The sequence below is a fragment of the Giraffa tippelskirchi genome, chromosome 3, assembly GCF_054371585.1.
Source record: "Giraffa tippelskirchi isolate mGirTip1 chromosome 3, T2T-mGirTip1v1.2.pri, whole genome shotgun sequence".
Lineage (NCBI taxonomy): Eukaryota > Metazoa > Chordata > Mammalia > Artiodactyla > Giraffidae > Giraffa > Giraffa tippelskirchi.
The window spans coordinates 35747861-35760163 of NC_137277.1; the positions used below are offsets into that span (position 1 = coordinate 35747861).

At 49.0% G+C, this 12303-nt stretch overlaps 1 protein-coding gene across 2 annotated transcripts; it reads right to left on the bottom strand.

Moving 5' to 3' along the window:
- Window positions 1-458: 458 nt before the first annotated feature.
- Window positions 459-11843, bottom strand: WRAP53 (WD repeat containing antisense to TP53). 2 transcript variants are annotated; one of them, XM_081578582.1, is made up of 10 exons: window positions 11214-11843; window positions 10964-11062; window positions 10588-10699; window positions 2930-3018; window positions 2638-2728; window positions 2398-2530; window positions 1413-1621; window positions 1111-1214; window positions 833-967; window positions 459-720 (listed from the first exon to the last, which is right to left on the bottom strand). In XM_081578582.1, the coding sequence occupies exons 1-10, from the start codon at window positions 11612-11614 to the stop codon at window positions 474-476; spliced, it is 1620 nt and encodes a 539-aa protein (XP_081434708.1). In that variant the 5' UTR covers window positions 11615-11843; the 3' UTR covers window positions 459-473. The 2 variants fall into 2 exon arrangements, with proteins under 2 accessions (XP_081434708.1, XP_081434709.1); XM_081578583.1 differs by lacking the exon at window positions 10964-11062.
- Between the last annotated feature and the right edge of the window lie 460 nt (window positions 11844-12303).

Genomic DNA, 12303 nt, shown 5'->3' on the forward strand with positions numbered 1-12303 from the left:
CGCCTTTCCCCAGAGCTGACTAATGGTCCCTCTGCTGCCGAATGATGGTAAATAGTGTCGAGCGGGAGAGAGCGGGTGTCTCGTCTGTCACCGTCTGCACAGTCTCACACAGTCACACCCAACAGTCTGACACACAGCTCCTGCCACTCCTGCTCAGCCACACTCACCCTGACCCCTGCCACCCCCACCTTGGGAGTGAGATTTCAAACAGGTTTCCCCCTTTCAGTTTACCAAGTTGCCTAGCAACCCGCCAGTCAATGGCATGAGGCCCCACCCCCCACTGGCTTGACTTCACACCAAGCTTCGCAGCCCCATTGGTTCCCGCCTAGTCCCACCTCTCAACCCTGGTTTCAGGAATATTATGCCCGTCCCCCGTTGCTGGACCCTGGAGCCCACTGGTACCCCTCCCGGCCTCATCTCCATCATCTCCCTCCCCAAGAGACACAAAGACTCTAGCATCATATAAAACCTTTTTATGTAAATTCACCGCCACCTCCCTCGATCCCTCCCTGTCCCACCTCCTCCTGGTGAGCATCTGAGATGCTGGTGTCTGGGCCCACCCCACACCACCAGAGCTGAAGCTGACATTCAAGGTGCACGTGGCGCATGGAGAGCAGAGGAAGGTCCACCTCCTCCTCCCCTTCATCCCCACTCTCCGTGGGCTCCGGAAACACACGCTGCCCGGAGGCGGTGGCCAGCAGAGGCAGGCTAGGGTGCAGACTGTAGGGAGAGATGGGTGGCGCCGGTCAGTACCCTGAGCCAGGATGCCTGCTCCCCGAGGTTTACCTCCCTTCCAACCCGATCCCCCAAATCTGCAAAATTGACTCGTGACCTCACGCCATTGGTGCAGTCCTTCTGGGGCTGGAAACTCAGCACTGGCTCTGGCTTGTTCTCAAGCCCCGCCCCACCGGTGTCCCACACAGAGACAGCCCCATTAGTGCTGCCACTCACGAGGAACTGCCCGGTCCTGGAGGAAAAAGGAGAGGCCTGCTGGCATGAAGTCATCACCTGGGCAGGAACCCTTCACCATCAAGGGCTGGGATCCCGCAGTTGGGCTCTGGCATTCCAGGGGCATCAAGGCCCCTGCAGGGAGGAATGCCAGTCACTCACGGGTCCAGATCAAAGTAGATACGCTGATTGGTGGTCACCTCGCGGCTCAGGGACCACAGTGGGTGCCCAAGCTTCCGAATATCCCAGCACAGAAGCTCAGCATCCTGAGGACAAAGAACAGGAGAATAGAATCCACCCTCTACTCCCCCACCTCCAAGACATGCCTGCTTTCCTCCAGGGTTATAAGCACTCCTTTAGCTGGGTTGATTTTTTTCCCCCATGCCCATCTCCCAACACAGCAGACTACATCCCCACTCCTGCCTTCTACCACTTGTTTTGGAACCTCAGAATATGATCCCTACCTTGCGGGCTCCGGAGAAGAAGCGATTGCCATCGGGGTGAAAGCAGAGGTGCGTGATGCCCCCTTGGTGTCCTCCCAGCAGGGCAAGAGGGGAGCCATCTTCCCAGGTGTACAGGCCCAGAGAGCGGCCATAGGAGCCACAGGCATAGAGGGGCTGGGTTGGGCTGAAGGCTATGCAGGAAATGATGCCACTCTGGCCCTGCCTTTTTGCTAGAAGGGGAAGGAACAACGTGGGGGAGAGGGCAAGAGCACCCAGCATTAACCTCTGCTAATCAGAGGTGTACCTCTGTCTCCTGTCCCAGAGCCAAGGTGCTGGACTCAGTGTCCCCCACACCTCATTTGTTTTCAGCAGGATGAAAACTTCTGATGCTCCCTAAATCCTTCTATCCCCTTCAAAGGACCAAAAGATGCAAGCCCCACTTTCTCCCCTCTCAAACCTCAATTTTTCCTTTTATAGAAAAATTCCAGAAAAAAAAATTCCATCTTATTTGTTTCCCCAGCCCAACACCTAATAAGCATTCAATTACTGCTTTTTTTTTTCCCTTTGGCTGCGCCACAGGACATGCAGGATCTTAGTTCCCTGACCGGGATCAAACCTGTGCCCCCTGCAGTAGAAGCGCAGTCTTAACCACTGGACCGCCAGGGAAATCCCCTCAATTTTCCTTGGAAGGGTCAGAAAGCTGAGACTTATAGGCAATTGGAATCAGCTTCTCCAGTTTCTTGGAAAAACCAACACTTTGGGAACCAAGAGGTAAAGAACCAACAGGGGAGGGGTTCAGAAGTGAACCAGCTCTTGACTTGAGTTTGACCTTGGGAAAGTTTTACCCCCTCCCTGAGTCTGCTTTCTCCTCTGCCTACTGGGTACAACCTCCCAGGGCTGTGAGGATGACAAACCCCCAACCCTCCACCTCTGCACATGACCACAGGGCCCCTCTGCTCTTGGCTGGGCCCCTTTCTCTCCTCCCTTGGAGGTGCAGACTGCTTACCAAACGTGGTTCGGACCTCGCAGTCTCGGCCGGGCCGGGATGTGGAGAAGACACGCACAGTCCGGTTGAAGCCACAAAAGAGCTGGGAGCCATCCGGGGAGAAGCAGAGCGAGTGGGCTGCCGTCAGTTCATCCTGGGGGAAGGGAAAGGCTGGAAACAGACCTGGCGCACAGCCTCTTCCTTCTCCAGGAAGGAGAGCTGGGCCAGGGCAAGCCCTGAGGCTGGGCAGAGAGTCCCTACCAGGTGATTGTAGGAGCGAAAGGAAGCCCGGAGCTCTCCGGTGAAGGCGTCCCAGATGTGAATTGGGTTCTCACGGCTGCTGCTGGCCACGCTGAGAGAGACACAGACACTGAGGCCCCAGTGCTGTCAAAGGAAGGGGAGGAAGCCAACTGACCAGCCCTCTCAGCTCACATCTGAAGGGCAAAGCAAGCTTCCCTCCTCCTGAGACCCTCACAGCCCCTGGCTGTCTCTCAGTAGAGAGTCCCCTTAAAACAAGGGTGGGGAGGGAAAGCAGGCAAAAGACATCACTTACTAGGAGGTGTCCGGCTGAGCTGAAGACATCAGGGAATACCAGCAGTAGTCATAGACGGTGTCGCCTTCCACCATTCGAAGGACAGGGGCCTGGACAGGGATGTGGAGATGCCTGGATCACTGGTAGGAAAAGGAGGCCCACTCGGACCTGGAGCAGCTTTATGGCAGAGGGAGACACTCTGTGGGCACTTAACCAGGCAGGGGAATGCAGATCAGGCAAATACAAGAACAAGATCTTGACCTTCAAATTCAAGGCTCAGCTCAGACTTCACATCAGACTTGGGCCACTAAACACCATACAGATTTATCCTTTTGCTTTGTCAACACTTAGAGAGGAAGAAACAAACAATACCCCAACCCAGAGACAAAGAACCAGCCAATGATGCAAATACCCACCAAGCCATCTACCAGGTGCCATTGGATCCTTTACAAAAGTTATCGACCAGTTCAAACAAGCAAAGAAGTATTAAAACAAAGCCAAATCAAACCCCGTGAGGCCTCCACTCGGCTTAAGAAACAAAATATTTTACCAAACAATTAAAAACCTCTTTCCAATGAAACTCTCCTTCAGAGGGAAACACTATCCTGAATTTATCATTCTTGTGTATTTCTTTAAGAATATATTCATAGAGGAAAGACAATATATAGCATGGTCTGGCTTGCCTTTAAACTTAATGTGAATGGTACCAAGCTGTATGCATCCATTGCGATTATGAAATTTATGGTGACAAACTAAGCTCGAATTCACGCATTTTCCCTGCTTCACAGCACTCCATTCACGCATCCTTCTCTATTGACAGTCACTGATGTTTTTCCAGGTTTTGGCGAGTGCGCTTTAACAATCTGGTACACATGTGGGAGGGAGTCTCTGCAGTTTCTGCTACCGAGGGAAACCACTGGGCTCCATGGTATGCGCTCTGCCAACTCTACGAGATCGTGTCACATTTTTTTCCCCAAAGTGCTCATCCCAATTTATTCTCCCCGCAGCGGCGTGTAGGAGCACCCATTGCTCTGCCTCCTCTTGCTGTTGCCAGACTTCCATATTTTTCTCAATGTGAAGGCTGTGAAATGGTATTTCATTACAATATAAACTGGCATCTCTCATTACCAGTGAAGTGAAGACATTTTTCCTTTTAAGGGCACCTTCTCATAGTTTTTGCTCAGTTTTCTCCTTGGTTGTTGTCTTTGACTTACTGACTTGAAGGAAATCTTCACATTAGCAGGATACCAGTCCTTTGTCACTTACTTGCTGGCCCTTGGGGTGATGTCACCCAGCTGTGACTGCAGGTCCACTTCTCCACTCTTAACCCTTGCATCTGACTGCCTGGAGGAAAGTTCCACTAGGGCATCGCACAGGCTCCTCAAACTCAGTTTAGCCAGGACAGACCCAGCCTCTGCTGCCTCTGAATCTGCTGCTCCTCCTGGGCTCTCTACCCGGTTCTCAAACCTGAAGTCAGAGGACCCTGGCTACTACTCTCTTCACGCCCTTTCCTCTCCTGGTCCAACCCAAGGCCAGAGTTTGCCAATTCCACCTCCTTGGTTCGCTTGAATGTGTCTCCTTACCTTCGATTCCACGTGTAGCCACTACCTTCTTGCCAGCGTTTCTACACATGCCCTGGCCTCCTTCCTCCCCATACTTTAACCTGCCACTCAGTTTTCTACTCTGCAGCCACACTGAGGCCCTGGACTCTTGTACCACATCATTCTCCTGCTCAAAACATTGCAATGCTTCTCCATAACCCTCAGTATAAAACCCAATCTTCTAGGAAGCCTTCCCTTACCAGGCATCTACCCTACACCCACCTCTCCAGGCTCATCCCTCACCCCTGCCTTCTTTCCTGTAACATCTCCACACCCCACCATCCTGACTCCCAGCTCTGAGAAGGTGCCAACTCACTGCACTCCTGGGCTGCAGGCTTTCACACACACTAGACTCCAAGTCTGGAACAGCCTTCCCTCATTTCCCCCAACAACTCTTCCTGGCAAAATCCTAGCCATCCTTTGGGTCTCTCAGACACTTCTCCCCATGGGAAGCCTCCCCCTGAACCATGTTCCAAATGCCCTCTGTGCCTCCACTCTGCAAAAGGCAGGAATCATGTCTGTCTTACTTACCACTGTTTCCCCAACACCTACTGGGGAATCAGCACAATCAGCAGTCAAATGTTTTAATGGGAAAATGGAAATAGAAGACTGTCCCAATAACATAAGGCCCAAAATAATAGCACCTTTAATTAAAACAGAGTGAAGTGGAGAAATTAGATCCACTTCAGGTGGACTTGATGGGTTTTGGTAATTAACTGGATGTGGGGGTTAGGAGAGGGCGATTAAAGGATGAGACCCTGGTTTCTGGCTTGGATACCTAAGGTCACCAAGATGATAGAAGGACTTGGCATGCACAGGAGAGTTGAGGTGCCAAGGTACTCAGCAAGTTAGGGAGAATCAGACAGCCTAAGCCACAAAGGAAAAGTTTTTACAAAGCAAAAAGAGCAATAGTCTGGATATAGCATTTGAGAATAGGACACCCCCTCCCCAACCTGAGATATGCAGGACACAGAGGTTGCACAGTCTCCCCTAGAGAAGGTACAGGAAAGGGAAGGCCTCAGGCAAGAGCCACAGGGTAGGCAGAGTACTCAGGGAAGAGGTGGGGACTTAGAAATAGGAGTTTCAGAAAGCTCTGTGAAAAGGTAGAAAAAGGAGGGGATGAGTTGGGAAAGTATGTTGAGAAGAAGCAGTACACAGATGTACAAAAATACCCCCAAAACTCTTCCCCAATTTCCCCACCTACATAAATGTTATCCATTTCCACACCAAACTTTCAGACATTAAAAATGAAAATACCATGCCTCAAGGCAAAAACACCAAAACATGAAACAGAAACAATAATGCAACAAATTAAATACAGACTTAAAAAAGAAAATACCTAATGAGTGAGGCTGTGAAGAATTGGTATACTCATACTGCCAACACCAGTAATAGTAATAAAAAGAATAAACAGCATAAAAAGCTTTTGAAAACAAACTGATTATTGGTATTACAAGACATTAAAAAAAAACATTGATACTCTCCAACCTAGGGTATTTCTTACTTATAAAACTTCTCTGTTTCTCTGAAGAATCTCCATCAAAACACATGGAGATGTTCACTGAAAAATAACTTATGATATAAAAAAATCCTGAAAACAATCCAAAAGTCCAAAACAGAGGAACAGTTAAGAAAACTATCGTAAGTATTCAATGCAATATCATAAACCATTAAGCATGATAACCACAAAGACTGGAGGACCACAAAAAACATTTATGATATGATTGTTAAAAGTAGTAGTGTACAAAACCATCTACCATAGTATTACAACCACATAGAAAGCTTCAGTATTTGGACAGAGCTTAGGAAGAATGACAATGACAGAAAACCAAAGACAAACCCAGACAGTGTATTAAAAAGCAGAGATATTACTTTGCCTACAAAGATTTGTGTAGCCAAAGCTATGGTTTTTCCAGTAGTTACGTATAGATGCAGGAGCTGGACAATAAAAAAGGCTGAGCACCGAAGAACTAAGGCCTTCGAACTGTGGTGTTGGAGAAGACTCTTGAGAGTCCCTGAACAGTAAGGAGATCGAACAAGTCAATCCTAAAGGAAATCAACCCTAAATATTTATTGGAAGGACTGATGCTGAAGCTGAAGCTCTTAATATGGTGGCCACCTGATGCGAACAGCTGACTCACTGGAAAAGACCTTGATGCTGGGAAAGATTGAGGGCAGGAGGAAAAGGGGACGACAGAGGATGAGATGGTTGGATGGGATCATCAACTCAATGGACATGAGTTTGAGCAAACTCCAGAAGATGCTGAAGGACAGGGAAGCCTGGCGTGCCGCAGTCCATGGGATTGCAAAGAGTTGGACACGACTGAGCGACTGAACAATAACAACTAGAAAGAATGTATAAAAACATAAAGGGCTGAATTTTGTAGAGCGGTGGAAAACAATGACTTTTCCCCCTTTGTACCATTCTCATTTCTCTAAAACAAGTGTGTGCAATAAACATTTGATCTCTCACATTTCCAGCCTCCTCTAATTATCCCTGCTCCTGAACTCTTTCAGGCTGGCTGCACCATGCCCACCTGGTCCTGGTTTCTGGACACCACTGGTTTCTGTTCCAGGAACCAGGGCGAGGTGTGCCTTACAGCTTGCACAATGAACTCCCATGTCTGCAGTCTCTGAGCTCACAGAGATGCAGGATAGGCAGGCATTCAGGACCATCCCTGGAACAGGGCACCCTTCTTTCACAAGACCTGCACTCCCACTGACCTACAGGCCTGGCATGTAGACTGTGCTCAATGAACATTTGTTGAATGAATCAGTCAATGAAAGAATGCATAAAAATGCCCAACATCCTAGCCTCTGCCATTCCTTGACTTCCTCAGCACCCACGGCCACCATCTCCACTCTGGACCAGTTGCCCACACCCACAACTGAGCCATCACCACAATCTCTGACCATCATCTCCAACCCATCCAGGGACACCCCTCCGGTCTAGGGGTTAGGACTCCGTGCTTTCACTGCCAAGGGAGGGCCTGGGTTGGGGGGGAGGGAATCCAACCCATTCAGCTCCCTGAATTTCTACCACAATAACTGTTCAGCTTCATCAGAAACCCATTTACAACCCATTTCCGTACCCACCTTACATGCTGGTCAACCACGACAGGGGTACCCCAGCAGACACACTCGAAACACCCCTGGTCTTTCTCTCATGACAAACCCCAGCCAGACCTCCTATTCCTCCTAGACCATGCTTGCACTCAACTAACAACAAGGACTACTAGTGTGTATTGAACACTGACTACATGCCAGGCAGTATTTTAAGCATTTTACCCTAATTCTTTTAATTCTCAACACAACTCTATGAAGTGGGTGCTATTATTACCATCCTCATTTTACAAACACAGAAACTATAGTCAACTTACTGTGGAAAGGTGCACAACCACACTAACTGGTCTCACTTTCAATGAAGGATAACAAATATCTAGCGGGCACTGAGCAAAGAAGAGCAATGCTGGGATTCCCTTGTGGCTCAGCTGGTAAAGTATCCACCTGCAATGCGGAAGACCTGGGTTCAATCCCTGGGTTCGGAAGATCCCCTGGAGAAGGGAAAGGCTACCCACTCCAGTACTCTGGCCTGGAGAATTCCATGGACTGTATAGTCTATGGGGTCGCAAAGACTGAGCGGACACGACTGGGGTGGGGGGGAGAGCAATGCTACTCTACACCGAGCATTCCTTGGTGGTTTTGATTTTCTACTGCCCGAGGAATGATCATTTCAACCTTCTGCTGTCTCCCTACAGCCCCCTTCCTTCACCTGATAACCTCCCGTTATGCTTCCCTGAGAAGCCAAGAGACCAAGACACCCAAATCTTTCCATGACCAAACAACTGCCTCTGAACACACCCTTTGCCTTTCTTCCCACAGCGAGCAAGGATTCTGTGCCTGTCCAAGTCTAGTCCTTCAATGTGCTCTGGATCCTGTCTTCTCCCAGTCATGCACGGACTTTGTCATACACAGCCCTCTCTTACAGCAGCGATTCCTCCCTCTCTACTGGTTATTCCTGACCTCACAGAAGCATCTTGTTAACCTTTCTTTGACCCCACATTCCCTCTGGTCACCATTCCATTTCTTAGCTCCCTTTCACAGGGAAACACTTGCAAACACTTCTCTTTTCCACCCCCCTACAATCTGCCCCTGCCTCCAACATTTCTCTGAAAGTGCTTTTCTTAAAGTCACTAATGTTTTCTTGGGTCATTCTCTAGATCTGCCCTCACTCTCAACATGGTTAGATATGATCAGAATCATTAGACGCGATTTTGGCCTCCCCTTTTGTAACTTCTCCTGTACCCATCTCCATGTGCTGGAGCGCTCCATCTGCTTGAGTCTTCTTCTCCATCTCCACTCTCTCTTGAGATTGACTCCAGTCTCAATTCCAAGATACCATCAACATGCTCTCCCACTTTCAAAGTATATCCCCAGCACCCTTCTCCAAGTCTCTCCTTAGGTTTACATTTCACATTTAAAGTACCTAAAAACCCTTACTTCTGTCCCAACACCTCTTCATATCCTCAGTAAACTGTATCCCCATCCACTCAATTGACTTCCAAGTTCTAAGAAATATACTTCAAATCCACCCACCTCTATCTCTCCTGATACCACATTAGCACAAGCCAACATCATTTTTTACCTAGACTGTGGGATACTGCTACTGCTGCTACTGCTGCTAAGTTGCTTCAGTCGTGTCCGACTCTGTGCGACCCCACAGACGGCAGCCCACCAGGTTCCGCTGTCCCTGGGATTCTCCAGGCAAGAATACTGGAGTGGGTTGCCATTTCCTTCTCCAGTGCATGAAAGGGAAAATTGAAAGTGAAGTCGCTCAGTCGTGTCCGACTCCTAGCGACCCCATGGGTCTGCAGCCTACCAGGCTCCTCCACCCATGGGATTTTCCAGGCAAGAGTACTGGAGTGGGGTGCCATTGCCTTCTCCGCTGTGGGATACACATCCGGATGAACCTCCACTCTTGCCCACTTACAATCCATTCTCTAGATTTCAGCCATCATTTCACTCCTCTCTTTTAGTCTCTCCCACGGCTTCCTCAAAACACTCCAAATGCTCTACCCACAAGATGTGGCTGCCAGCCACCTTGCTATCCTCACCACGCTTTCCCCCTCACTGGCCTTGGTCCAGGTGCACTGGCTTGCTTTCTGTTGCTTGAACACACAAGGCTCTTTCCCAGATCTAGGTCTTTGTATAATAGCATTTTGCCTCTTCTTGGAAAACTTCACATAACTGATCTTGTCATCCTTCAGATATCAGCTCAAATGCCTCTTCTTCAGAGAGCGCCTCCCATGACCTTTTTTTTTAAATCTAAAGCAGCATCCTTGGGACTTCCCTGGTGGTTCAGTGGCTAAAACTCTGAGCTCCCAATGCAGGGGGCCCGGGTTCAATCCCTGGTCAGGGAACTAGATCCCACATGCCACACTTAAAAGATCCTTTGTGCCACAACTAAGACCTGGCACAGCCAAATAAAAAATAATGTTTAAATAAATAAAAGTAAATAAAATGACACTATTCAAAAATACAAATAGGTAAAAATAAAGCGTAATCCTCTAGTTAGTCTTTGTTCTGTTTATTTCTTTCATAGCATTTATTTATTTCCTTCATAGATTTGTTATCATCTGTGAAGAACTTCATTATTTATTGGTTTACACGTTTGTTGTCTGTCTCCCACACAAAAAAACACACCAGCTCTTTGTCTGTCTCATTCATCATTTTATCCCAATACCAAACACAGTAAGTGACTACTGGTGGTCATTCAACAAACTTCTTGACTGCATGTCAGTAATAGTTTGAACACATCTCTGTAAGTCAACTAAAACCCAGTGAGAAAGCCATTACTCTTTTACAGGAAACACATATTCTTAACTAAAGAAGGACAAACATCTCTTTAAGTGACTTCGGAATTCAGGATAGAAATATTACTTGTGGAAACTCATGGCAAAGAAGTGTCCTGCCTGAGAACAGGAAACACATGGACTGTTCTTTCTCCATCTACAGGAAGGCCTTAAATGTGCAATGTCTGATGAAGGGGCAGAGTTAGCTCTTAGTCCCTGCCCTTACCATTTCTGCATATTCCAGTTGCTCCCCCTCGTTGTACAGCTCTTGGGGCAGGTTATAAATCCGCAGAATATTATCAGCACTATTGGTCAAGATGCAGGAACCATCAGGGGCCCTAGGAGGATGAAAGAGTTAGAAAGCTGGACAGACCTAGATTTTCCAAGTGCAGGGCTAGGGCTGAGCTGACCTCTGGGATAGATAAACACCCCTAGGACCTTGAGGAGAGAAGACATACAATCCTAAATGCAACTGAAGCTCAGGCCAGGAGGAATTCTTACTCCTTTTCCCACCACGGTAGATCCTTCTCCCAGATAACTGGGCTGTTTTAAGGTGGAAATCCTGGGCGTGGTTTTCTCCCTGCCCCATTATCCTTACTTACCACTTACAACCTTTCAAGAAGTTTTCAGGTTGGGTGATGAACTCTGACCAGGAACCACTGAGAAACCGAGGTACCTGAGAGAAGTTGTAGTTCCAAATGCTGTAAGGAAGATGGGGGGTGGACAACAAACCTGGGTCGCCAAAGCGAAGTGGAAATGGGCCTGGAGAAGTGGGGCTGAAGACTGGCCTATGAGATTACCTCACACTTGCAATCTCCTCAGATTCCTGAGCCAACCGCTAGCACCACTTACGTGTATCCCTCATCCTCTGGAGTGAGTTCTTCAGACACACCTTCCACGTCTTCTCCAGGTCCCAACTCTGGCCTGTTTGTTTCTTCTGCAGGAAGGCTCACATTTTCAGAAAGTTCTTTCTCCTCGACTCGACGGCTCAACTCCCTAGGAGGACCAAACCCTGTTTCCAGGGGAGCGGAGAGAGAAGCTGGGACCTCCTCCTCCAGCTCCTGGGACAGAGCTAAGCCAGCCACGGGATCTGAGGACACCTGGGGCGGATCATCCCCATCGCGTGGCGGTGGCATCAGTTCAGGATCCGTATTTTTATCCATCGGGGAAGCCTGAGGAGAGAGACGGGCTGGCGCTGGGGCCTGGTCTGAAGGAAGGCGGTCTGGAACTAATGGAGCCTCGGGTGTCTTCATACTGCAGAGGAAGCGCGGCAGACATTGGCCGCGGCCAGGCAGCCCTCTTCCCGTCGGCTACCAGGAGCCAGGCCCGCGGAGCAGCCGAGACCACTTCAAAGTTCGCACGGATTAAGGTGCAGAACTGGAGAAATGCTCCAGAGTCGTCCTCCTCCCGGGAGGGGGCACAAGGCCCAGCGAGTAAACAGCTTTCCTAAGCCTAGTTGGTAGCTACGTGCCACCAGTTCTCGCGGGATTTGGATCCACCTTTCCATTGGACCTCCGCCTCCCTGATCAGACTTCGCGCGCAACCCAAGGTAGGGGCGGGGTAGGAACGTAACAGGTCACGGGTAATCGTTTCCATCAAGCCCTGGGGCTCTGGGAAGTTTGAAGTGGCTACTGGGAGCTGTAGTCCGAAAGCTTCTGCCTCGACGGAAAGTGCTTGAGCTCCCCCTGCGGTCTTCGGCGATCGTTCTTAAAGCACCTACTCCCCTCCCCAACCAGCAGAGGGCGCCAGCGCTGTATTCGATGTTACAGGTTTTGCGCCTCTTTTGCATCTCATTAGCTAAATTTTTCAGACCTCCGTCTCTTTTCATTCATTCAATAAATATTTATTATTGAACTCTTACTTGCTACCCAGTAGTGTAGTAGGTACTGGGAAACAACAATCAATAATATTGTACACAAGGTCTCTGCCCTTCTAAGTCTTA